This window comes from Podarcis liolepis (assembly GCF_965112155.1).
Source record: "Podarcis liolepis genome assembly, chromosome: 3".
Lineage (NCBI taxonomy): Eukaryota > Metazoa > Chordata > Lepidosauria > Squamata > Lacertidae > Podarcis > Podarcis liolepis.
In genome coordinates, this window is record NC_139557.1 from 92,664,503 (window position 1) to 92,686,403 (window position 21,901).

The 21,901-nt window shown below is 42.8% G+C and overlaps 1 protein-coding gene across 7 annotated transcripts; it reads right to left on the reverse strand.

Annotated features, from left to right (window-relative positions):
• Window positions 1–248: 248 nt before the first annotated feature.
• EPHX1 (epoxide hydrolase 1) lies at window positions 249–21,890 on the reverse strand. Of its 7 annotated transcripts, XR_014524300.1 has the most exons (11): window positions 20,770–21,884; window positions 14,545–20,394; window positions 12,649–14,187; window positions 10,721–10,901; window positions 9,193–9,420; window positions 7,698–7,827; window positions 7,044–7,258; window positions 4,604–4,712; window positions 2,762–2,887; window positions 1,111–1,789; window positions 249–723 (listed from the first exon to the last, which is right to left on the reverse strand). XR_014524300.1 is itself a non-coding variant. In XM_083496128.1 (9 exons), exons 2-9 carry the CDS (start codon window positions 12,832–12,834, stop codon window positions 1,555–1,557), a joined length of 1,410 nt encoding a protein of 469 aa, XP_083352254.1. In that variant the 5' UTR covers window positions 12,835–12,836; window positions 21,717–21,884; the 3' UTR covers window positions 249–1,554. The 7 variants fall into 7 exon arrangements, 3 of the variants coding, with proteins under 3 accessions (XP_083352254.1, XP_083352255.1, XP_083352253.1); XR_014524297.1 differs by lacking the exon at window positions 14,545–20,394 and having other exon boundaries at window positions 12,649–12,836; window positions 21,717–21,890; XR_014524298.1 differs by lacking the exon at window positions 14,545–20,394 and having other exon boundaries at window positions 12,649–12,836; window positions 21,689–21,884.
• Between the last annotated feature and the right edge of the window lie 11 nt (window positions 21,891–21,901).

Below are 21,901 nucleotides of genomic sequence, written 5' to 3' on the forward strand. Positions count from 1 at the left end.
GGTAAGTGCTTAATCACTGAGCTATGGCCCTTCCTCATTGAGGTGGAAGAAGAACTGGCCTTGAGGTATAAACTAGACATAGGAAGCGGCCTTACATGGAGGGCTAAGGGGGAAATGCGATTCCGCTTGCATTTAAAGGTGAACCTGCTTAAATTTGCACTTTCTGAAACAGTACATGAACTGAAACACAACCACCTTTCAAAATTCAAAATTATCCAGTCAAGAAATGTAGACAAAAATGCATGCCCTGGGATAAAAAGCACATAAAAAGGCATATATTAGTGAAAATTACATACATACAATTAGAGAAAAGTTGGGCAGACTGCTCTGCAAAAATGTGTACATGGGGCAAAACAGCATACAAATGTGTATATTAGGAAAAATCCGTGTTAAAATGCTGATTCATTTATATGAGGACTTAAAAAGAAAATACAAAATGGTGTGGAAATATGGGGAAGTGAATTTAAGATTGGATAAAAAACCAGAACCTGAAATTGACAGATTCACCCAACAGTTTACCAGCTTCTCTGCAATAACATAATGGGGGACTCTGTCAAAAGCCTCACTGAAATCAAGATACACATCCACAACATTCATTTGACCCACCAAGCTTGTAACTATATATATAAAAGATATGATATTCGTCTGGAATTACTTGCTTTTGAGAAACCTATGCAGGGTCTTAGTACTCACAGAATCCTTTTCTAAGTGGGCGCAGGCTGACTGTTAATAATAAATAATAGTAATACTAATAATAATAATTTTTATTTATACCCCGCCCTCCCCAGCCAAGGCCGGGCTCAGAGCGGCTTACAAGCAATAATAAAAACAAGTTGAATGATTACAACTTAAAAACAAAATTAAAATACAACATTAAAATATTGAGACATTAAAATATTAAAATGTAGCCTCATCGCAGGAGGAGAAGGAAAAGAAAAAAGAAAGACAGGGAGGGAATCAAATTGGCTCCAAGCCAAAGGCCATGCGGAACAACTCTGTCCTGCGGAAAGAAATCAGATCCTGCAGGGCCCTGGTCTCATGAGGCAGAGTGTTCCACCAGGCAGGAGCCAGAGTTGAAAAGGCCCTGGCTCTGGTTGAAGCTAATCTAACTTCTAGGACCTTTCCTGGTATCGATGTCACGGCGACTGGTTGGGAGTTACCTGGTACTTCTTTTTTCCCATTTTTGAAGTTGGAGACAACATTTGCCCATCTCCAGTTTCCAAGGACCTCACTTGTTCTCCAGGAATTCTCAAAGATTATAGAAATTGTCATGTGCATGGATGGTGACATAGCAATAGTAACCATTAGAATGAAAGTCATCCTAATTCACTGTTCACTCTTCTGGGCACTACACTATATAAACTCATCACAAGGTCAGCTTGAATGTGCCTCAATTCAATTTTTATCTAGCCACATGGGAAGAGAAACAGTGCTACAAAAAAAGAAAAACACCCCAGGAACTTCAGCAAAAGCTACCCTAAATGCAAAGCATTTTTATCATTTTTAATCTCAGTTACTTCTTAAGTGTGGGGGGAGGATTCCCTACAGTGGTGATTACAACAGCCCACAACCCAACTTCTTGGCAAAGTTGCCCTTTTCTACTTTCCCCACAAACTGCAAAATATCTGCTGCAAGGAGCTCTGGTTCCTCAAAAGCCGCAAAATGTCCACCTCTGGCCATGTAGCTGAAGGAAACAATGTTCGCATACTTCTGTTGAAGCCATGACTGGGGCATATGCAGGACCTCATGTGGAAATGAAGCAATTCCTGTAGGGACTTGCACAGAGAGCCTGCAAGAGAACCAAGAGGGAAAACATGTCACTCTGTTCCTTGCAATGAAGGGACCTCTTCAAACAGGACTCCAAACCACAGGCAAAACAGGGAAAAGGAAGGCCGAGGGCACAATTTAATGCATGTCTACTCAGAAGTAAGCCCCACTGAGCTCAACAGGTTCTGCACCCAGGTAGACATGCTGTGGCAGGGCAAGCTGTGCTTTCGCTCCAGAAATATGGCAGTGGAAGAAACTCTGGCGGAGATGCTGTTGAGCCTGAGTCAGCAGAAGACTTTGTGCAACGTAGGCTTAGCACCCATTCTGAGGCTTTGTGAAATGCCTTGTACTAGCACATATCTTAAGCTCCTGTGCTAGCAGACCTTGCTCCAGAAGCATATGTAAAAGGCAAGGACAGAACTCAGTCATGAAGTTGGAACTAACTCAGGGATGGGAAACGGGGAGGTGAAGGTCTGGAGAGGACCCACAAATTATATTTCTCTGCCCTAAGCATCCCCATCACATTTGCCGGTGGGTCTCTGTTGCCTTCCTAAATTCCAAACAAAGCAGATTGCTGCCGCTTGCCCAGAAGGAGAGGCACAGGGAGCCTGGCACAGGGCGTGGCAGCAGAAGCACTGGTTTCGCTCTGCTGCCACGTGCAACCGCACGCTGAGCTCCCTATGCAAGTGAAAGGACTGAGCTTGCCTGAGAAAAGTACAAGGACATAGCTTCATGAACCTCCTTGGCCCTGCTGCAAATCCACATGAGTCTGCAAATGCATTGAGGACATTTGTATATTATTATTGCTGACACTGAAATGTCTGGATGTGCATTTCACAAGTCACCAGGAATACCTTTGTGTACACTTTCTGTCTAAGCTTGGCATATCTGAGTAAATATGAAAAACTGTAAAAGGACACAGGGCAACTAAATGTGTGTGTGCGCGTGTGTGGTATGAAAAGAGCTCTCTAAAATAGGCAGAGGAATCTCTTACTTTTCATGCTTCTGGGTGCCAATTCCTTTCCCAATATTCTCTTTGTAAAAACGCATTGAGGACACTATGCACCCAGATACCCAGTAGATCATGATGTTTGTGAGAAGATCATCCAGTGTGAACTTCCTGAAAAATACAATCCAGAAACAGCCACATCAAAACTCATCAGCTATGTTCCATCATCAACATCTGCAGCCTTTTCTCATCCTTAGCCTAAGCTGGCACATTGTTACCAAAATCTGGAGCCGTTAAATATTAAGGTCATCATTATTTTATTCTTTAGATTTCACGTCCTTTCCCTCTCAAGTGCTCTGTGCATTTCCCAAGACTACAACTCCCATCAGTCTTAGCCGGCAGGGTTGGGAAATGCTGGTGTAGGATCTCTGTCAACACATCAACATTTGGTTCAGAAATGTTATCTCCAGCTATTTCCTAAATTTAGCGTGAGTCTCTGGGATATTGTTGGAATACATTCTTCCTTCCATTTATCCTGACTCTATTTTTCCTTGTTGCTTTTTTTTTAAGGAGGCAAGAAAATGATAATCTAGTAAATCAAGCCCTTTCTTTGTCGACTCTGTGGGAACAGGGACAGAATATGGACAGCAAACCCCTCAAGCACTTAACATTTATATAATATACCCATTTATAGAATTGCTTAAAAAAGAAAGAAAGAAAGAAGGCGGCTCAGTTATTTTGCTAAAACCCTGTTATAAATGAGTTAAAGCACACAGATCTACTCCCTTTCAACAGAACTTATTGTAAGGGAAGTTCCCAGAGGATTATGTCCAATTTAGATAATTCACTGCTAGGGCCTCAACATGTTCAGCTGTCCAGGCAGTCAGGAGATGTGAAGCTGACTGTGGCATAAGAGAAGCCTGTAGAGCAGCTAATTTGCAGGCCATAGGACTTTGTTATAAAGGCTACGTTAAGGCTTCTTTCCTCTCAGAAAGGGGTCTAAGCCATTTTTAACCTGCAGGACTCCACCACAAAACAACCCCAAGTTAGATTGTGGAGCAAGTCGGTGTTCTCCTTGCAAATTCTTGTTCGGCATAGGAAGGCTGCCACCTTCACAAATGTTTCTCCTGTCCAAAGGGGTGCGTTTGCACAATACTCATACATGCATGGTGACCCTAGATGTCAGCAAGGACATGCAAGAACATGTGCTCTTCTTTGGAGTTTTCTGACTGAGCTGCATTTCAAACCTTCAAAGCAGGTGAAGAACTGGGCACTACAAAGTAACTTCAAAATCATCTGCAGCATTTGATTTCTTAAATTCAGCAACACTGCAGTCCAGTCCAGTGCCTCCCTGCTCAGTCAGATTTAACTGCAAACCAAGTTGCGCTGGCATTAAGCCGCTCTGAACGTGAACTACAAAGGCACAACATAAACACTTAAAATGAATAGACTGTGGTAAGTTGTGTTGCATTTGGTTCTCTGAGCCTGCCAACACGACTGAAAGCAAACACGGCTGGACCGAGACAGGATGGGGCAGCAGAACAGGGAGAAGTGTTGCTTCCAGGTTCACAATGCTGCTGTATATGAAGCTGAGGATCTCATGGAGGAGGTGGGAGGAAGGAAAAGAGTGGACAGTCCAAACATAAGAAGGATGTAGATAGACGGGGGGAGTATGGGGGCTACAGGGGAAGGTGTTTAGACCTCTCTACTCCCATGATGATTCAGCCCTCTGGTTGGAAAGAAGACCAAGAAGAGTGTCAGCTAAGCATCCAACAGAAGAGGCGATTGTGACACTAATCTGAGAATAGTGTAGATAGGTAAACAAGCATCAAAGGTAAATAGGCATCTGTAAACCTAGAGAGAGGGGCAGGGAGAAATGACACCCACTTTTCTAGTCCTCCATCTTCTAGATCTCGAAAGGCATGATTGGTCCATGTAGAAAACTTCTCCAAGATGTATGCAGCCAAGCCCACAGGAGAGTCATTCAAACCACAGCCTAAAGAAGAATGAAAACCAAGGGTTCGCTTTCATCCAACATATTTTCAGCTAACTTCTCTCCCCCCCCCCCCCGCCCCCGGCCCCAAATAAACACAAGACTCCAGCTGTCTGAAGCAGCTGCTGATTGACAAGACACTAAATAAAGAGACACTTGGCAAGTTGATCTGTAGGATGAATTATGTACCAACAGTATTAACAGCCTTACAGAATAAACAAACATGCTGAAACAGCTTTGAGGATTTTGTTTTTTAAAGTTATAAGGGGAAACTGAAGCTTAAACCAGCAGTGGGATAAAGCTTTGGTAACAGAGAAGGACTGAGCCTTTGTGCCAGAGCATTTGCTATGAATGCAGGAAGTCTAAGGGTCAATCCCCAACCTTTTTGAGGTTGGACTGGGACAGACATCCGTCTGAAATCCTGGAGAGCCACTGCCAGTCAGTGTAGACACTTCTGAGCTACATGGACCAGTGACATGACGCAGGGTAAAGAGGGTACCTATGTTCCTATGGAGGCCAGACAGCCAGAATCTTTCCTTACGTTGCCTGCCTCTCTCATTGGTGATAGCAGCTCTGCTTCCCTGAAAGGCAGAACTGCTTCCACAGGTGGGAGAGCAGCACAGTGGAGCCTGACCATTATCCCACCATGCTAGCTCTGATTTGTCCTGCTGTGGATTACCCATGAAAGAATCCTGCTAAAATGCTCAACCCGACACAGCTTTCCAATACAGTCAGTGGTGCGACCAGGGCAAATGCAGACATCATTTGTGAAAAGAATCAGCTTTGCAAACCCTAATATCCCGTAGAAACCAATGGCACTTTCAAAACTGTTGCTGATAAAGGCCGTGCAGGTGTTTCCTGCATCAGCTTGTTTCAAACTAGCTTTGATAGGACCCTTTAAATCCAAAAATAAAGTCCACCGTGGAGTTCCCCAACAAATAAATAAATCTCTCTTCTTTTTGGATGGTGCCATTTTGGGCACATTTACCATAGACACTTTGGGCAGTCTGAGTCTTTAAACACCTTCATTGCACCTACTGTATCAAGACACCTGTGTGTCATCTCTGTTGTCACCTGTTAATATTATTACCATTAAATTATATATTAAATTTGTGTACCACCCTTCATCCGAAGATCACAGTGCAGTTCAGAACATATCTACACTGACATCATATGGCAATCTTTTGCCGCAGCATAACATGGAGTCCTTTACGAAGCTCTCTGTAGAGCCTCTTATTACCATGCCATTGATGCCTTCCGCCTATACTCTTAACCATAGCATTAAAAGTAGGCAGCACTTTTGGGCGCATTCACTAGACTGGGTGGTGGCGGCAGTGGGAGAGAAACCAACCGCAGGCTTAATCTAGCCCCTGTTGACACTATTAGCTTTTATTCAAGGTGTGCTCCCTCACTCACTCCAGTCTATCCTTCACTCAGGCAAGCAAGAGTCATTATCGGGAGTTGCAGGACACATTTGAGCCAGGCAAAAATGATCAAGGAAGATAAGAAGCAAGGAGGGGAAGGGGGTGTGACCTCGGGGTTTGGCCTGGGAGAGTCCTTAGGGCCAGAGAGAGAGGCCTGGTGCTTGCAAAAGACCCGTGGGTCTGGGGTTCTCCACCTTTGCTATATACAGAAACAAACAACATATGTACAGACTAGATTTAAACATTTTTTGAGTCCTCTTGAACTAGATCAGTATATGCCATTTCTGCAGCAATGAAGTAATACACTATGCCAATTAGGGAAATTATTTCAGTGTAGTGCTATTGTCACTCAGCCCTATAATTTAATCTGCATATACCTGAACGCATGATCCATTTTTTCTTAATTCATTTTTCCAATCAGGTTATAAAAAAGATAATTTTAAACAGAGGCACTTAAAAGTCTGGAGACCTAATCACAACAATACAGTCAAGCTAATTCACTTGCGTATCTAGGTGAAAACCCATTAATCAAATTTGACTGTTTTCTCCCAGGCATTGTCAGCTCATCCAAAAGCTCCATGTATAAAGAGGCAACATTTAAATTGAGTAAAATGTGCCAGTGGTTCAGTGTAAGCTAACTAGTCCTCCAGAACAGCTCAACCCAGAGCCAGAGGAGATCAAAGTGTGGGATATTTGTAAATGAATAAATAAAACATTATAAAAGCACCGTTAAGCCTCCAAAAGCAAGTCTGACCCTGGCAGTGCTGCTCTTGGAACTTCTCACCGCTTGGGAAAGTGGGTAGCATGGAACAGTACAACTCTGAACACAAAAGTTTATTAACTGATCAAATATAAATTGACTACTTGGAAGGACAAGCAAGTTTTTTTTTTTAAAAAAAAAGCCTTTTACCAGCAGTGTCAGGCTTCGTAGAATGTAGGTGAAAGTAGCCACCTTCCCCTAGGATCCTGTAGAGCACTTTTGTCTTAAAAGGAAACATCCGCTGGACATCCACATCCTCAAAACCAAAGAGTCCTGGGAAATACCGTCCCAAGGTAATTGAAAGAAGTTGCTTGAAATGCAGGGTAGTCACTGTTGCCATGTTTAAGTGAACACCTTTCACGTGGCTAAAATAATTTACAAAAGTTAGATAAGTCATCCACAAAAATATTTCTTTTTAACTCCATAGATTTATGACTTACCTGGAGTTTAGATGGCACTGTTGCTGTTTTGAACAAACATATAGGCCAAGCCCACTGGAGAAGAAACAAGCAGCTCCCATTAGGAAGCCAGAATCTTGGGAGTCTCAGGACACACTCAGGACTCTAAGTTTGGGGAAGTAGTTGTGCAATTCCAGCATGTTTGGTTCCTACAGTCTAGCTGGCAGGGTGCTCGAGTCACAGGGCTTCCTCTCCCCCTGGGGTATGTTGCTGATGGGGGAACATCATATGCCAAATGATTTAATCTAAATCAGGATGGAGATGCCTCATTTTCATAAGTAGCCAATATGCTGCTTAAATAACAAATCTGTTTTGCATTTCGCCTGTCAAGAAGATGAACACTCACCTTGGAGCTATCTGAGCCAGATTGGTACTGATCAACGAGCCCCAATCCCCTCCTTGGGTATAGAATTCCTGGAAGCCCAGCCTGAGCATCAGCTTATAGAAGACACGGGCAGCACACACAGAATCAAAGCCTATAGAGAGGGGAGGAAAGTTATCAAGTAGGACTGCTTTCCGCCTCATCCCAAGTGCAAACACGATCTGTGCAATACTAATTTCTAGCTAGATTGAAGGCTGCCACAGGAATTTTTTCCCCAGTCACACTGAGCATTTATTTACTACATCAAGTAAAAGAGCAGAGACAATGCAACCTTCTGATCCACACCTTGCCAGAAAAGCAATAGCCTTTACACTCAGTTTGCACAACTCATCATGAGTTTCTGGAGTGAAGTGTGCAGTTTGGTCCTCTGTCAGAGTTCTTTCCCTACTCCTGTGTTATTCCCCCTTTAAGCGGAGATGCCAAGGACCAAATGTGGGACCTTCTCCAGGAAAATCACTGTGACACGCACACTCTCAGTCTAACCTTCATCACAGAACTATGATGAGGACAAAAAATAGCAGCCCTACTGCCCTGAGCCTGGAAAAACAGCAGGATACAAAGGGGAGATGAATCACAACTTGTGCACAGAAGCCTCTCCCTGCAATGTCGCCACCCCACTCCATGCTGAGCAATGGTAAAACAAGGGTCCCAGTTGTGCAGAGGCTTCTGATCACCTTCAGTTGAATGCAGTGAGAGGCCCCTTTCTGAATGTTTGCACTGAACAAGAAAAGGGCAGCAGGAGGAGGGCAGGGCATTGTGGGTGGGACCAGGATGCACTGCCCAGCTACACATCTAGACTGGATGCCTGGATGGGGCTAGGGTGCCAAAGCGCAAATAAAGCTACCTTATGTGTACAGCTTTAGTATTTGTAGCTCCCTGTCCCTAGCAAGTACATTTGAGTGTTTCAGGTATATTTGCATAGACAGACATCTACTGCTCTATTTGAAACAACACAGGTACAGAATGGAGGTCAAAACAATCTTGGGAATGGCTATGGCTCCATTGTAGAGCACCGGTGTGTGCAGGTAGAGCTGGGAGAAATTCCTATGTGAAATCCTAGAGAGCCACTGCCAGCCAGTATAGACCAGTGGCCACCAGCATGGTGTTCATTGGTGCCCATGAACCTAGAGAGGTCTGCCCTGCCACCTAAGGTAACTATGAAATACCTTCCCTGCCCCTGAAGAAGCTAGGATTGAAAGAAGCATTCTGTCATAGACGACAGGATAGACTATGCTGTGCACTTGGTTGCAGTGTGTGTGTGTATGTGAGTGTGTGTTTTAAGCACAGCAGTTCCTGCTGTTAATAAATGTGCCCCCAAATGTTGGCAACCCCTGTCACAATCAATCCTGAGCTTGATGGTCTGACTCAGTACAAAGCAGCTTCCTCTGTTCCTATGAATTAACAAAGATAAGTGCTGTACACGTACCACTTCCAGATCCTTCAAAATAATGCAACATACCTTGCTTGTGAGGTGCCTCAGAGAAGCCGTAGCCAGGGATGGAAGGGCAGATTATTTCGAAAACATGCTCGCCACTCAGGCCATGGCTCCCTGGATCCATCAGGAGGGGGATTATTTTGTAAAATTCATAGACTGAGCCAGGCCAGCCGTGGACCATTAATAACGGCTTTGCAGACTGGCCTTCAGGCACATGGGAAGGTTTTACATGAAGAAAATGGACATCGATTCCTATGGAAAATATACATACACATAAAAACTTTAGAATATTTATTAATACAGATTAGGTGGGCATAAACATATACTAGATATATCATTAGTTACTAGCATAACATTATTAAATGGTTTTGTGAATGAGATTTGGTACAGGGAGGGTGCTCTGGAGAGTGATGGTTTGCTGCCTTGTGATTTTCTGTTTAGTAGGAAGGCAGTCTTAAGTGTGCTCACCGAGTTGGTCCTTTGAAATTCCAGGGACCAACAGATATGCCAAGTTCCTCATCTGATCACTGAATCACATGTCAATAAAAGAGAGACTTTGGTTTTATAACCCAGTAACTTGTGTGCGTTGCTTCCTAGCATAACTGGGAACCTAGGTTCAAAAAACAGTTATGAGCTCTTTGACTCAGTTGCTAGATGCCAAATTGATAAGCTGGAAGTAGATGTAGTAGTAAGCATCACTAGCTTCACTTTAAAAAACGTAGCCTAAGTCAGGGGTTGCTAACAAGGCAGCTGCAAGTATACAGGTGCCCATTCTACTGTAGCTAATAAAAAAGGTTGTGATGTGTGCTTGGTTGCGGTTGGGGAGGGAGGGCTGGTATCCATGACAGTTTCTCTAGTTTGCTAGTGTGCCTATGGGCCCCAAATGGTTGCCAACTCCTGGCATAAATCTATCCAAGATTACCAGAGAGACTACCTCTGTCACATTAGGACTTGGAGCATACAACTGGCCACTGCTGGATCAGGCATAATACAAGAGGCTGCTGCAAAAAGAGACTCCCCTATGTTCAGCAGCTCAAGTTGTGAATGGACTGGAGATCTACAATCACAGCAGCAGGTTGAAGATGTCCAGTGCTGCAACCCTGCACTGCTTCCACTCCGATGTTGCTGTACTTTTAGTGTAGGGAAGACTGATATCTTCTATCTAGAGAAGACCCATTTGAATTTCAGACTTGAAAGGTGCTAGCACTGAAAAACAAATGTTCTTCTTTGTGGATCCTAGAATCCAAAGACCTCAAAGCCAAATTGGGAAATCTAATTTTTTTTATTTAATTATAGGATTTCTTCCCTGCCCTTCACCATAAGATCCCAGGGTGTGTTACAACAATATAGTAAATAAAATTTAAAGTCACATGACTTTAAATTTTATTTACTATATTGTTGTAAATATATAAAAAGTACAGAATAAGAAAACAATACAATCAAAGCAATCTTACTTTAACAAACTCATGGATAAGCAAACTGATTTCATGCTGAAAACCCATGCAACACAAGGAAAGCTCAAAGACTGATCAGAGCACTATTGGCTACAAACCTTCAATCTTTGTTTTGAACTGTGGGAATTTGTTGAGAACTTCCACTTGCTTCTTCCAGTTGAACTCATTCCTCCAATAAGCGACAACCTTCCTAAGATAATTTGAATTAAACCCATATCGAAAGCGACTATCCTCTAATGGCTCGGCAAACCTCACCTCATCAAGTCTTCTATGTAAGTACTAGACCCCACAAATGTGTGGGAGGGAAAAAGAAGAATGAGGAAATGAAAAGAAGAAGAACTGAAAACTCACATGAGAGTTATATGCAAAAATTAAAATACTTTTTTCTCTCAAATCACATCCACACCACATATTTAAAGCACATGGCTTTCCCCAAAGAATTCTGGGAAATGCCGTTCACCCCCACAGAGCTACTATTCCAAGCACCCTTAAAATAATGTTTTCCTCCCTTTTCTTGCTGTGACTGGTGTCTTTCTGGTAGTTTTGACTTGGTATAACACACATTTGTGTGAAATCTATACGAGACCTTTCTATGCAATATTTCTGTGGTGTGGGATGGACATCCATTTCACACTTGTTCTGCACCACCCACATGTGCAATTCTGCTTGTGCTTCTATTGAGAATACTGAACTTTTATTCTACTTCCACTGCAAAAACAACTCTTCTGACAATACATTAAGTTCTTTTGTGAATGCTCCACAGAATGTAGGTGTCATGAACCTCAACTGGTTATTTCACATGACATTTAAAGAGAGAGAGATAGAGAGAGAGGCTGTACGCTCTCACTGCGCTGTTTGTAACACAGGAATACTCTTCTACTAAAAGAGGGGAAGTCACAAACATTAACTTCCCACCAACACTCATGTTGCCCTATTGTGTGAACCCTTTTATCTAACCTTTCTTTCCCCCATTCATTGGAGGCAATGCATTTCCCACTCTCCTGATAGGCTATATAGTAGCTTTATGTGGGTTTGTGCAAGTATGGCACAAAGAGAGAGAAAGCGAAAGAAATTTGGGGCACGATTTGACCGATCACGCAGCAGTGCTCTTAGAACCAGCTGGTTCCATTTGCCTGAAACAAACAAGACAAAGTCACAGCCATTAGGATGAAGCTGGACTTTAAAAATCAAAGGCTCTCTCCCCTGAGAACTGAGGACAGGGCCAACACAGCAGCAGATGTTAAAGACAGCTAAAATTAGATTCCGCTCTGTGTGCATTGTACCCTTCTGAATTTCATTGTTTTAAAGCTATTATCAGTGCTGTGTGATACAGAAAATAGCCCAGGTTGGGTTGATTAACGCAAACAGACAACTACAACACGTTATTGTATTGTTCTCTGTTAATAGCACAGGCAACGGTAGGGTCATATCCAGATTAATATGATACAGCCGTGACCTCTGAACAAAACCGCTTGTAAAAATTACTGCTGGAGAGAAAATAACTGCTGTTAGTATTTGCACAGCAAGCCTACATTTCAGCATGTATCATATTTTCTATATATCTATAGTTCTTGGCTTGATTTAAAAATCAACTGAAACTGATGCGACTCAGTTGAATGCTTTAAGCACATTTTATACATTTAAATTATCCAAGTTAAAATTAAGGGAGTAGTAGAGCTGGTTACAAATGTAAACCTAAAGGAACTCAGATTTATGTTGCAATTTTAACCGAGCACATTTACTTGGCTATAAGTCAGAGCTTTCCAAACTTTTCATGTTATTGACACACTTTTTAGACATGCATCATTTCGCGACACAGTAATTAAGTCTGGAGGAGTGCGGGAAGCATTTGCGTGACACACCTACACACTGCAGCCGACACACTAACATGTCGCGACACACAGTTTGGAAAGCTCTGCTATAAATGCTACTGAAGCATTTTTAACAAACCGTGGTTGAGATTATGCTGCTACCCTAGAATTTCCTGCTGTTTGTGCAAACTCTGTGACAAAGAGAGTCTTCTTACATTTATCTCGCCGTCTGATGTTTCCACCTTGAAAGGATATATAGCTGCATCTTCTTCAGAGTCAGGCTTCTGTCCTTTGCCCCACCATCCATCTCCCATAGATAATTTGTCCTCTTTCTTCTTGGTCAGAAACAGGTAAATGATTGCTCCCAAGACAACAGCCAACAGTATTTCAAGCAACATCATGACTGCAAAAGAATCACCACAATTATGGCAATAATGACATTTTGGTACTGGTACCTTCCCCCCCCCCAAAAAAAACATTTTAAAAGTGTGGCAGTTACTTTAACAACTTCATGGTGAGTACCAGCACATTATTATTTTTTGAAGAAGCAGCGGCAGCAGCGGCACTGCTTGTGTGCATGCTTTTTCTCTAGAATGCTTATATTTTAGGACCAGAATAAAAACAGTCTTTGGGCTGTTTTGATAAAACATTATGTATTTTCTTTAAACCGTATGACATAAGATACCAATTAGACATCACTTCATAGTAGCTCTCCTCAAGGGTTAATAATGCAAGGTGGTCCTGTTGGACCTAAAGCAAATATTTGACTTCACCTATTTTCTGTTACTGTCCTACCAGTCATTCCCTCCTGTTTCTTCTTAAAGTTATTTCCATGCGGACTGTCACTAAGATGCAATAAATCTTAAGACAAGAATCTTTTTTATTGATGCATAATTCATAATAGTTGTTTCAATTTGGGTCACAGGAGCTCAAAGGCGATATAAGCCTTATTCTTTTTTTTGGGGGGGGGGGACTCCCTCCCCTCAGTTACCCTTTCCTACAGAGCACACACAGCATTGCAAGCTGAGCCTCCTTGAAGTCCTGGTGTAATTAGCCTCTCAATATGGGTTCTCAGGCAAGGAACTGACCTTTTGAAAAATGTGTCTAAAAGTGTGAAATCTCTGTAGAGAGCCACATGTTGTACGCTGTACCATTAGGACATAAATATGGAATTCAGTCGGGTGCTTGTGCTCTTAAAAACGAGAAAGGCTGCCTTCTGTATATCCCCCTGCCCCATGAATATCTTATTTACCCCCATAGCGATTTCAAAGCATTGAATTAACTCTGTGAAACAACAGCAACAAGGCTCCATCCAGCCCACGAGAGACTGTGCAGCAGAATGTGTTATAAACATGCTTTTGGGGGGAAATAATTAATAATTCCCTGGGTGGCAAGGGCCTTTGAAATGTGTTGTTTATTAACACATTAGCCCCACCCCCACATTTCTCATATTTAAAAAGTTTCTCAAAATAGTTAAGGAGAACCATTCTTTCCATAGGGGGCTAAGTTAGGCACATAGCTTTTTTAAAAAATGAACTCAACAGAATGGTTCAGTATTTTAAAAATGTATTTATTATTACATTTATATCATGCCTTTTCTGCAAAGAATTATCAAGGTGGAATACATGGGTCCCCTCCTCCCTGATTCTTCCTCACAGCAACCCTGAGAGGTAGGTTAGGTGAGAGACAGAGAAGGGTCCAAGGAGCACTGAGTGGGGGCTACGCAACACTGTCTCTCTCTTTAAATGCTCGTTCTAAAGGGAGATGGGAAAAGTTTCTCTCAATATTTTATTCTGTTGCTCTTAAATATTATCTACACATAGTACATTCCTGCACTCTGCTAGGAGGGTCAAAACAGCTCAAAAATTGCAGTTGCTCGCAAAAGCCTAAACCAGCTACTTGAAACTGCTGATGCTAGCTACAGGTCAGAAGGTCGCTTCCTGCCCAGCCAGAAACTGCTGTTAACTAGAAAAACCACTAGCAAGAAGTTTCCTGTTTTACTTCTGCTTAGTAATGCAAGAAGAAAACCACTAACAAGATGTTTCCTGCTTTACTTCTGCTTTTAAGTAATGCAAGATAGGAAGAGATACGAAGGGAAAAGCTTAGCTAACAAAATATGTGAATGTAGCTAGTATTATTATGTTAAAACAGGGCTATGTGTATTCAAAAATAAATTAAGCCATATAGACTCTTGGATTTTGTTTTTCCTTTTCTGGTGCATAATCTTGAGTGCATGAGCAGTGCTGGTTCCTCAATAAACACTCCAGGTTTCCTATTTAATCTGCAGCTACCACTGCTAGTTTGTGTGGTCCCTCCAAACCAGGATCAAACCATGGGAATGCATAAGCACAAGGCTCATTCACATAATGCCATGATCTGCCGTTACCCCTGAATGGAGCTATAGTGGTACCTCGGGTTACAGACGCTTCAGGTTACAGACACTTCAGGTTACAGACTCCGCTAACCCAGAAATAGTATCTCGGGTTAAGAACTTTGCTTCAGGATGAGAACAGAAATCGGGCGGTGGTGGCGCAGCAGCAGCAGCAGGAGGCCCCATTAAAGTGGTACTTCAGGTTAAGAACAGTTTCAGGTTAAGAACGGACCTCCGGAACGAATTAAGTACTTAACCCGAGATACCACTGTACACAACTTGGGTGCTATGGCTGGGATTCCTGCATTGCAGGAGATTGGAGTACTTAATATTTGTGGGGTTTTGTGTCAGCGTCACTTGTGCAGGTTCTGTGCTATTCACTTGTGTTCCTTTGGTGGTGAGAGAGGTTGGGGTTGGCCAAGGTGTGGTTGTTTGTTTGTGATTGGCTGTGGTGATCTTTGTTTTTGTGTGTGAGTGGGGTGGGTGGGTGTTTTGGATCAGGTCAGCCATATTGATGTGTATGCTGTTGGTGGATTTTTGTCATTGTCTTGTTTGGCTGTGTACGTGATAAAGGGGAGCCATATCGGGGTGAATGCATCTTCTTCTATTTGTCCATGTGTCAGTTTCAGTTTATTGGTTAATTTTTCTAGTAAGGCTGCTTCCCATACTATTGGTACCATTGGTCCATGCTTACTCCTGACAGGTCTCTCCAGTGTCTGGTTGCTGAAAGTATGTGGGTTATGAGTTCTTTGTGGCATAAATGGGCATTATTGTCTTGGAAGATGTTTAGTAGGGCCAATTCTGGGGTGATTTCTAATACTTGCTTAGTTATTTTACATATTTCTCATATGGCTGTTGTCCAGAATAGTTGGATTTTGGGGCACTCTCACGACACGTGGGCACTCCCACCAAAAAGAGGGTATTGGCAAAGGGCAATAGTTGTTCCAATTGTCCTTATTCTCATGTGAAGACAAACTCTGGGTGAATCAAGAGAAGAAAGCCTATTGTATGCAGTTGACAGCAAGGGAAACAAATGAAAGCCATCATGATCTCTCTCCATAATGGAACACTAGAGGATCTGCCAAAGCAAATATGCAACAGAAACACTTCAATGTAGCTGGCAATAGCACCAATACTTTAATGTGCTGGGATTTAAAGGAAGAATTTCTAAATATTTATCCATAACCACAATGAAGTAATTATCTTAGAAGCAGAAGCTAGAAAGGGGGGGAAAGTTTCCCCATTTGGCTTCCCCACCTCAGCACTTAATTGCAGTGATGCATGCTTTTATACCGAAATAATGAATATATTGATCAGCTTTGCACATAACAACTGTAAATCAATTATGTACAAGTATTCAAACAGCAAAAAAGTGTTATGAACCAATTGTTAAATCAAAACAGCTCTGATATTTAAAGGCTTCATGCCAGGAGACTATTCAATGAATGGAAAGTGTATGTCTAGCAGTGCTTCCCAATAGCTGAAGGCATCTCCCCTCTCCGTTACTGAATTATTTGGAGCATTTGATGGGTAAAAAAAAAGGGGGGTTTGGTCAGCTAACAGGTCAAAATAATAGTAAAGTTGAGGTGCTAGATTTGTTCTTGGAGGTAGTGATGGCTTGGGTGTGGGCCAATAAATTGAAGCTGAACCCTGAAAAGACTGTGGTGTTATGTGCTCCAAGTTCTTGAGTCCAGGAGGTGAGGAGTCAGCTTGTTCTGAACATGGGTGCACTTCACTGGAAGAAGCAGATTTGTAGCTTGGAAGTACTCCGGTAATAATGATTATGTTATTACATTTTGATTCTGCTCCTCCCTCAAAGAGCTCAGACCAATGCATATAGTCCCATCCCCCCCCCCCCCCGTACACCATTATCTTCACAAGAACCATGTGAAATAAATGAGGCCAGGAATGTGGGACTGGCCCAACATCCTATAATAGGCCCTGAAATTTCAGCGTCTGGGATGCTCCTGGCAGCCCTACTTTTTTTTGGAGGGGGGGATTAATCAGGATAGGGATTTCAGCATATGGATAGGCTCCCCCCCCCATCTCTTTCCCCTTGCCCCATCCCTATGATTCCTGAAGCTGCTAATTCCAACTGCCTGCCCCCGCCTGCCCAGGAACTGCTGTTTGCTCCTGGGGTGATTTTTCTCAGGATCACGGCAAAGGAGCAGGGCTGTGTGTGTTAAACTCCTCTCATGTTTGCAATCCTAATTGTGCTCTCTACTATACAATAAAATTCCCTGGCATTGGCTGGCTTCTAGCTGAGCTCCTCTGTTCCATGTTACAGCCAAACCATTTACTCAAAGCTCTCAGATATTTTCACGTGTTTAGGATGTTGGACATGTTTAGAAGCAGTGGACAGGGAAGCCATATCAGAATTCTCGAGGAATCCAGACCCTAATATGAGCATCCTCTGGATGTGGGGTAGAAAAAGTATTTGGAAAACAAACCCGGGAATGGAAAGAGAAGAAATTTCCACTTTAGATATCTAATAAAAGGCATTCAACCTGGTCTGTGTGGCTTGCAGAGTTTTAATTAAAATTATCTGGGCAGAGGGAAATTATCAGGAACTGTTCAACCCAAGAGCTTCAAGAGAAGAAGGGTGGGAATCACCTTCAATATTAATTAAGCGGAGACAAAATCTCTTTGGAGAGAGGATACAGGTAAATGGGTTCTATTTTTATTTTCTGACAAATCTTTTAGCAGTTCTTAATATACTTGACACAATTTGCCACCTGCTAGGGAGCAATGGTGCCATTCTTGTCTTTCTTTGTGTGAACCAAGTTTAGGGCAGGGACCCAAAAACCTTTATGATCCACAGATTAATGCTTCTTCCTCAATCACCCCAGCTGCTCAGAATCTCCAGAATTTCTAAACTGTATTTTGAGACTACGGAAGACTATGGGAGACTACAGGAGAGGGAGGGAGGAAGAAAGTCAGTGGTTACAAGGGATGGATATGGGCAAACACAGTTGAATGTATAGCAGAAGGGGTTAAACTTCTGTCCAGTGGAAGATGTCACCAGGAAGGGGCAGCTTTGTTTGTAATATGTAAAGTACTTAGAAAAATCAGATCTGCCTCAGCTCTATTAATAATACAGCATGTATTTAGCCTTTATTTCAAAGAGAACACTGTTGAGCAACATATCCTCATAGCACACCTTTAATATCCTCACTATATCAATATCACCTTTCCAAGACAGGTAAATCATGTGTCCTTTAAAAATTAATCATAGCAACATACTGCTCGATAGCCCCAGACAAGCTACAGAAGTCTGGCAGTGGTAACCCTCAGAGGCTATTTTCATGTAGTAAAAAAGAAAAATCTGACTGAGTGGACAACGGTTCTCCTCCTCCCCCCCCCATCCCTTTTTTAGATCCAAGCCACCAGATACGTAAGTATTCCTTCCTACATTTTGCCAAAAGCTTTCATTATTCACTTCCATCTTGTGTGTGTGTTTTTTAAATGTTATGCATTGAAGTCTACTATAAATAATGCAAAACAAGTATATTAGTAATGGAACAATAATAATTTATAGATTAGCAATTGTCTTCACAACTCAAATTGGGAGAGAGGAGACTCAGAAGAGAGAGTATTAAAGTTTTATGAGTTAATTTGGTATTAAAAGTAGCATAAGTCAAGATTTGTATTAATGTCTTGATTAAGCAACATTCTCCCACAGAGAAAAGTATTAACTTTCTCTCACAGACATTTCTCCAGAGTACGCAACTTCGTCCCAAAGACATTGATCCACTTATAAAACATGCATGGTCAATCTGGGCCAATGGTGAAAGACTTCACTGTTGCCATCCTCCATACATATGGACTGACTAAATGCAAGCCAAGAAAACAGCCCATGAATACATCCAGGGAGTAATTCATCTAACACTGCAAAGTAACAAGCTTGGTGGTAGGGAAATCCTGTACAGTTGCACCCCAAATTTCATCATAATACTGTACAGAATATCAGGATGTACCCAAAAGAAAGACAGGGAAAAGTGATCTATTACTAACAATATCCAGATTATATTTTAATTGCATCCCTATGGAGAAAAAAATGTCAAAACTCAAGCTGAGTTCCACTAAACTAAATTAAACCCAAGGATTTTGTGCATCATTTAGCCTGGTCCTTTTCAGCCAGCTCAGTTAGGCAACAAAATCCAGTCACTAGACACTATTTTCCTTTCATTCAGCAAGCATGTCAAGGGAGGTAGGGGGAAGCAAGTTGAAATAGGATAACAAGATTCCCTCTAGAACCCACTGTTGGTAAATATGCCTGCAGGAAAGTTATCTAAAAAAAAAAAAAAGATTAGAAGGAGAAACTGCAGACAGCACTTCAGTAGATACCAAAAAAACTGGCAAGTAAAACAAGCAAGCTACAATAAATACTAGCATAGCAAAGCACATCTTGGACATAAACTTCAATTCTAATCAAAACCAGGCTTAGAAAGACATCTGAGGAACTACAGTTGGAAACATTCCACATTGTTAGCAAAACCGCTGCTGAGTGATCAGTTCTTGCTTTGGGGGGATGGGAAGGGACTCTGATGTCCCCTTATCTTTATTAACTCTGCAGTGAGCAACAGTTTGATATTAGAAAACAGTACAAAATACAAAGTCCTGAAGTTTACTTAAAAAGCAAACAACCACTATACCCCTGGCTTCAAATTCTGCTTACTCTTCTTACAAACTGCAAAGGAGTACAAATTCAGTGGTCTCTTGGCTGCTGATAGTAGATTGCAGTAAGTCACCAAACCTGCCCCCTCTGCCCAACAAAAGTCGGAAGGATGGAATCAGAACAGACTTCTTCAAATGTAAGCTCAGCCTTCAGGGTACAGTCTGGAATCCTTACTGAGTTATAATATTAAAAAATCACACTACGAAAACCTTCAGTGTGCAGTAGCTTGCTAGCAGGATATTTTGAAAATGCAAAGCACTACTAATACAAAGGTAAAAGGTAAAGGTAAAAGGTACCCCTGACCGTTAGGTCCAGTCGCAGACGCTCATCTTGCTTTACTGGCCAAGGGAGCCGGCGTTTGTCCACAGAGAGCTTCCAGGTCATGTGGCCAGCATGACTAAGCTGCTTCTAGCGAACCAGAGCAGCGCATGGAAACGCTGTTTACCTTCCTGCCGGAGCAGTACCTATTTATCTACTTGCACTTGACGTCTGATCGGCAAGCCCTAGGCTCTGTGGTTTAGACCACAGCGCCACCCGCGTCCCTTACAAAGGTAGGGATATCCATATACACTGTGTTCCATAGCAACTCTGGCTCCCACTTCTGCTTGGGATAATGGGCCTCTTCTTCATACATAGAAGATCCCTGCATATCGACTCTTCTCACTACTGCAGAGTGATAAAAACGCAAGGCACTCTTTTCTGAACTACCACATAATGGCCAAGGTTACAGTGGCATGGCAGACGTCCAAGGGCAGTAAACAGGCAGCTTTGTAACTTAATCTACACACAATAGAGAAAGGAACAGGATTAATTGCAACAAAAACACCATATTCTTTGCTCTCTCACTCTCTCTGACTACACCCCAGCAATTTCCAGAAAGTTCTAAAAGAACATGGATTTAACTTGGATTACCTTCTTTTTGGGACGCGGGTGGCGCTGTGGGTAAAACCTCAGCACCTAGGGCTTGCCGATCGCATGGTCGGCGGTTTGAATCCCCGCAGCAGGGTGAGCTCCCGTCTTTCGGTCCCAGCTCCTGCCCACCTAGCAGTTCGAAAGCACCCCTAAGTGCAAGTAGATAAATAGGTATCGCTTTCTAGCGGGAAGGTAAACGGCGTTTCCGTGTGCTGCGCTGGTGCCGGCTCGCCAGAGCAGCTTCGTCACGCTGGCCACGTGACACGGAAGTGTCTCCGGACAGCGCTGGCCCCCGGCCTCTTAAGTGAGATGGGCGCACAACCCTAGAGTCGGACACGACTGGCCCGTACGGGCAGGGGTACCTTTACCTTTTACCTTCTTTTTAACCCTCACAGTAGAAATCCAAGCAGAAAAGAACAAGAGAAAAACCACACACATGTAGCCAGTCTTGTGGAGGGTAAACGGCAGTTCCAAACTTCATGTCTGGGTAATTTCAATTGACAACTAAATCACAACAGGTTCCTGAGCTGCAAAATATTCTGAATGAGTGACTTCCAGATGATATTAAAGTTCTCTCTATGGTGGCTAATCTGTGACACATGTGCAAATCAGCAATCCTTGCAAACGCCTGTAAACGTTTGTAAGGCCTGATGCAGTCCACTTGCAACTGAAATCCTTAGACAGAACCTGGAATCCCAACGCCCTTAAATCTAAAGGACTCCTTTGGGTTGTTTCATGGGTTATTTGATGTTGGGCTATATTTTACAGACGTACATTGTGTACTTGCAAAAAAAAAAAGTATCCTTTAAAAGTTCAAACCTTAAATAAATAGCACACAAGCCGCAGTAACATATCACATACCAAGCGGAAGCAGTGTAGCCCAGTTCACCTGTCAGGGATTCTCCAGTTGCACCTACCCTGCATTGTAAATACTGCATTGGACTGGGGAGGACTTAGACTAGAGATGTTCAAAGGGCTCTTCCTAGTCTATAATTCTGCGATTCTATATATATATTTTTAAACCCCGAAAGCAACCCTCAGTTTGACGAGTTTCCCAGGGAACTCACAATGGGATGCTTCACTTGTGGGCATAAATGAGTTTCTTCTGGGATCTTCGACAGGAACCGCCACGCACAACAAGTTCCCCGTCCTACTTTAGCCTTTTTCAGACGTGACGTGACGTGACGTGACACTAAAAAGCGCCTTTGCTCGCGCCTTGTGTGAATGTTGTCGATGCGGGATAAGCCGCAGAATACCGGCAAGCCGCCGACTGCGCATGTAGGATTTACATTACCGTTATCAGCCAAATGAATAAGCCTCACGTGTAACAAAAACGCCTCAGAAAGAGCCCCTCTCGAAGTTCCCCCGCGTAGCCCAGCCTGGCCCTCCGCCGTTCACAAGAGCGAAAGAGGCGGGGCGGCCTTTCTTCCCACAGGCTCCGCCGGCGGCGCTGTAGCCGCCCTCTCGTATCGCCCGTTCGCATTAAGGCCGCGGGGGGGGGGTCGAG

What these genes read in the sequence shown, in the direction of transcription:
- EPHX1 (XM_083496127.1), bottom strand. Translation starts at nt 21,486, where the DNA reads ATGCCCACAAGTGAAGCATCCCATT. An exon ending in CTGGCTCAGATAGCTCCAAG is followed by an intron (nt 7,259 to 7,697) that starts GTGAGTGTTCAT and finishes AAATTATTTTAG; the next exon opens with CCACGTGAAAGGTGTTCACT. An exon ending in TACGAAGCCTGACACTGCTG is followed by an intron (nt 4,713 to 7,043) that starts GTAAAAGGCTTT and finishes ATTCTTCTTTAG; the next exon opens with GCTGTGGTTTGAATGACTCT.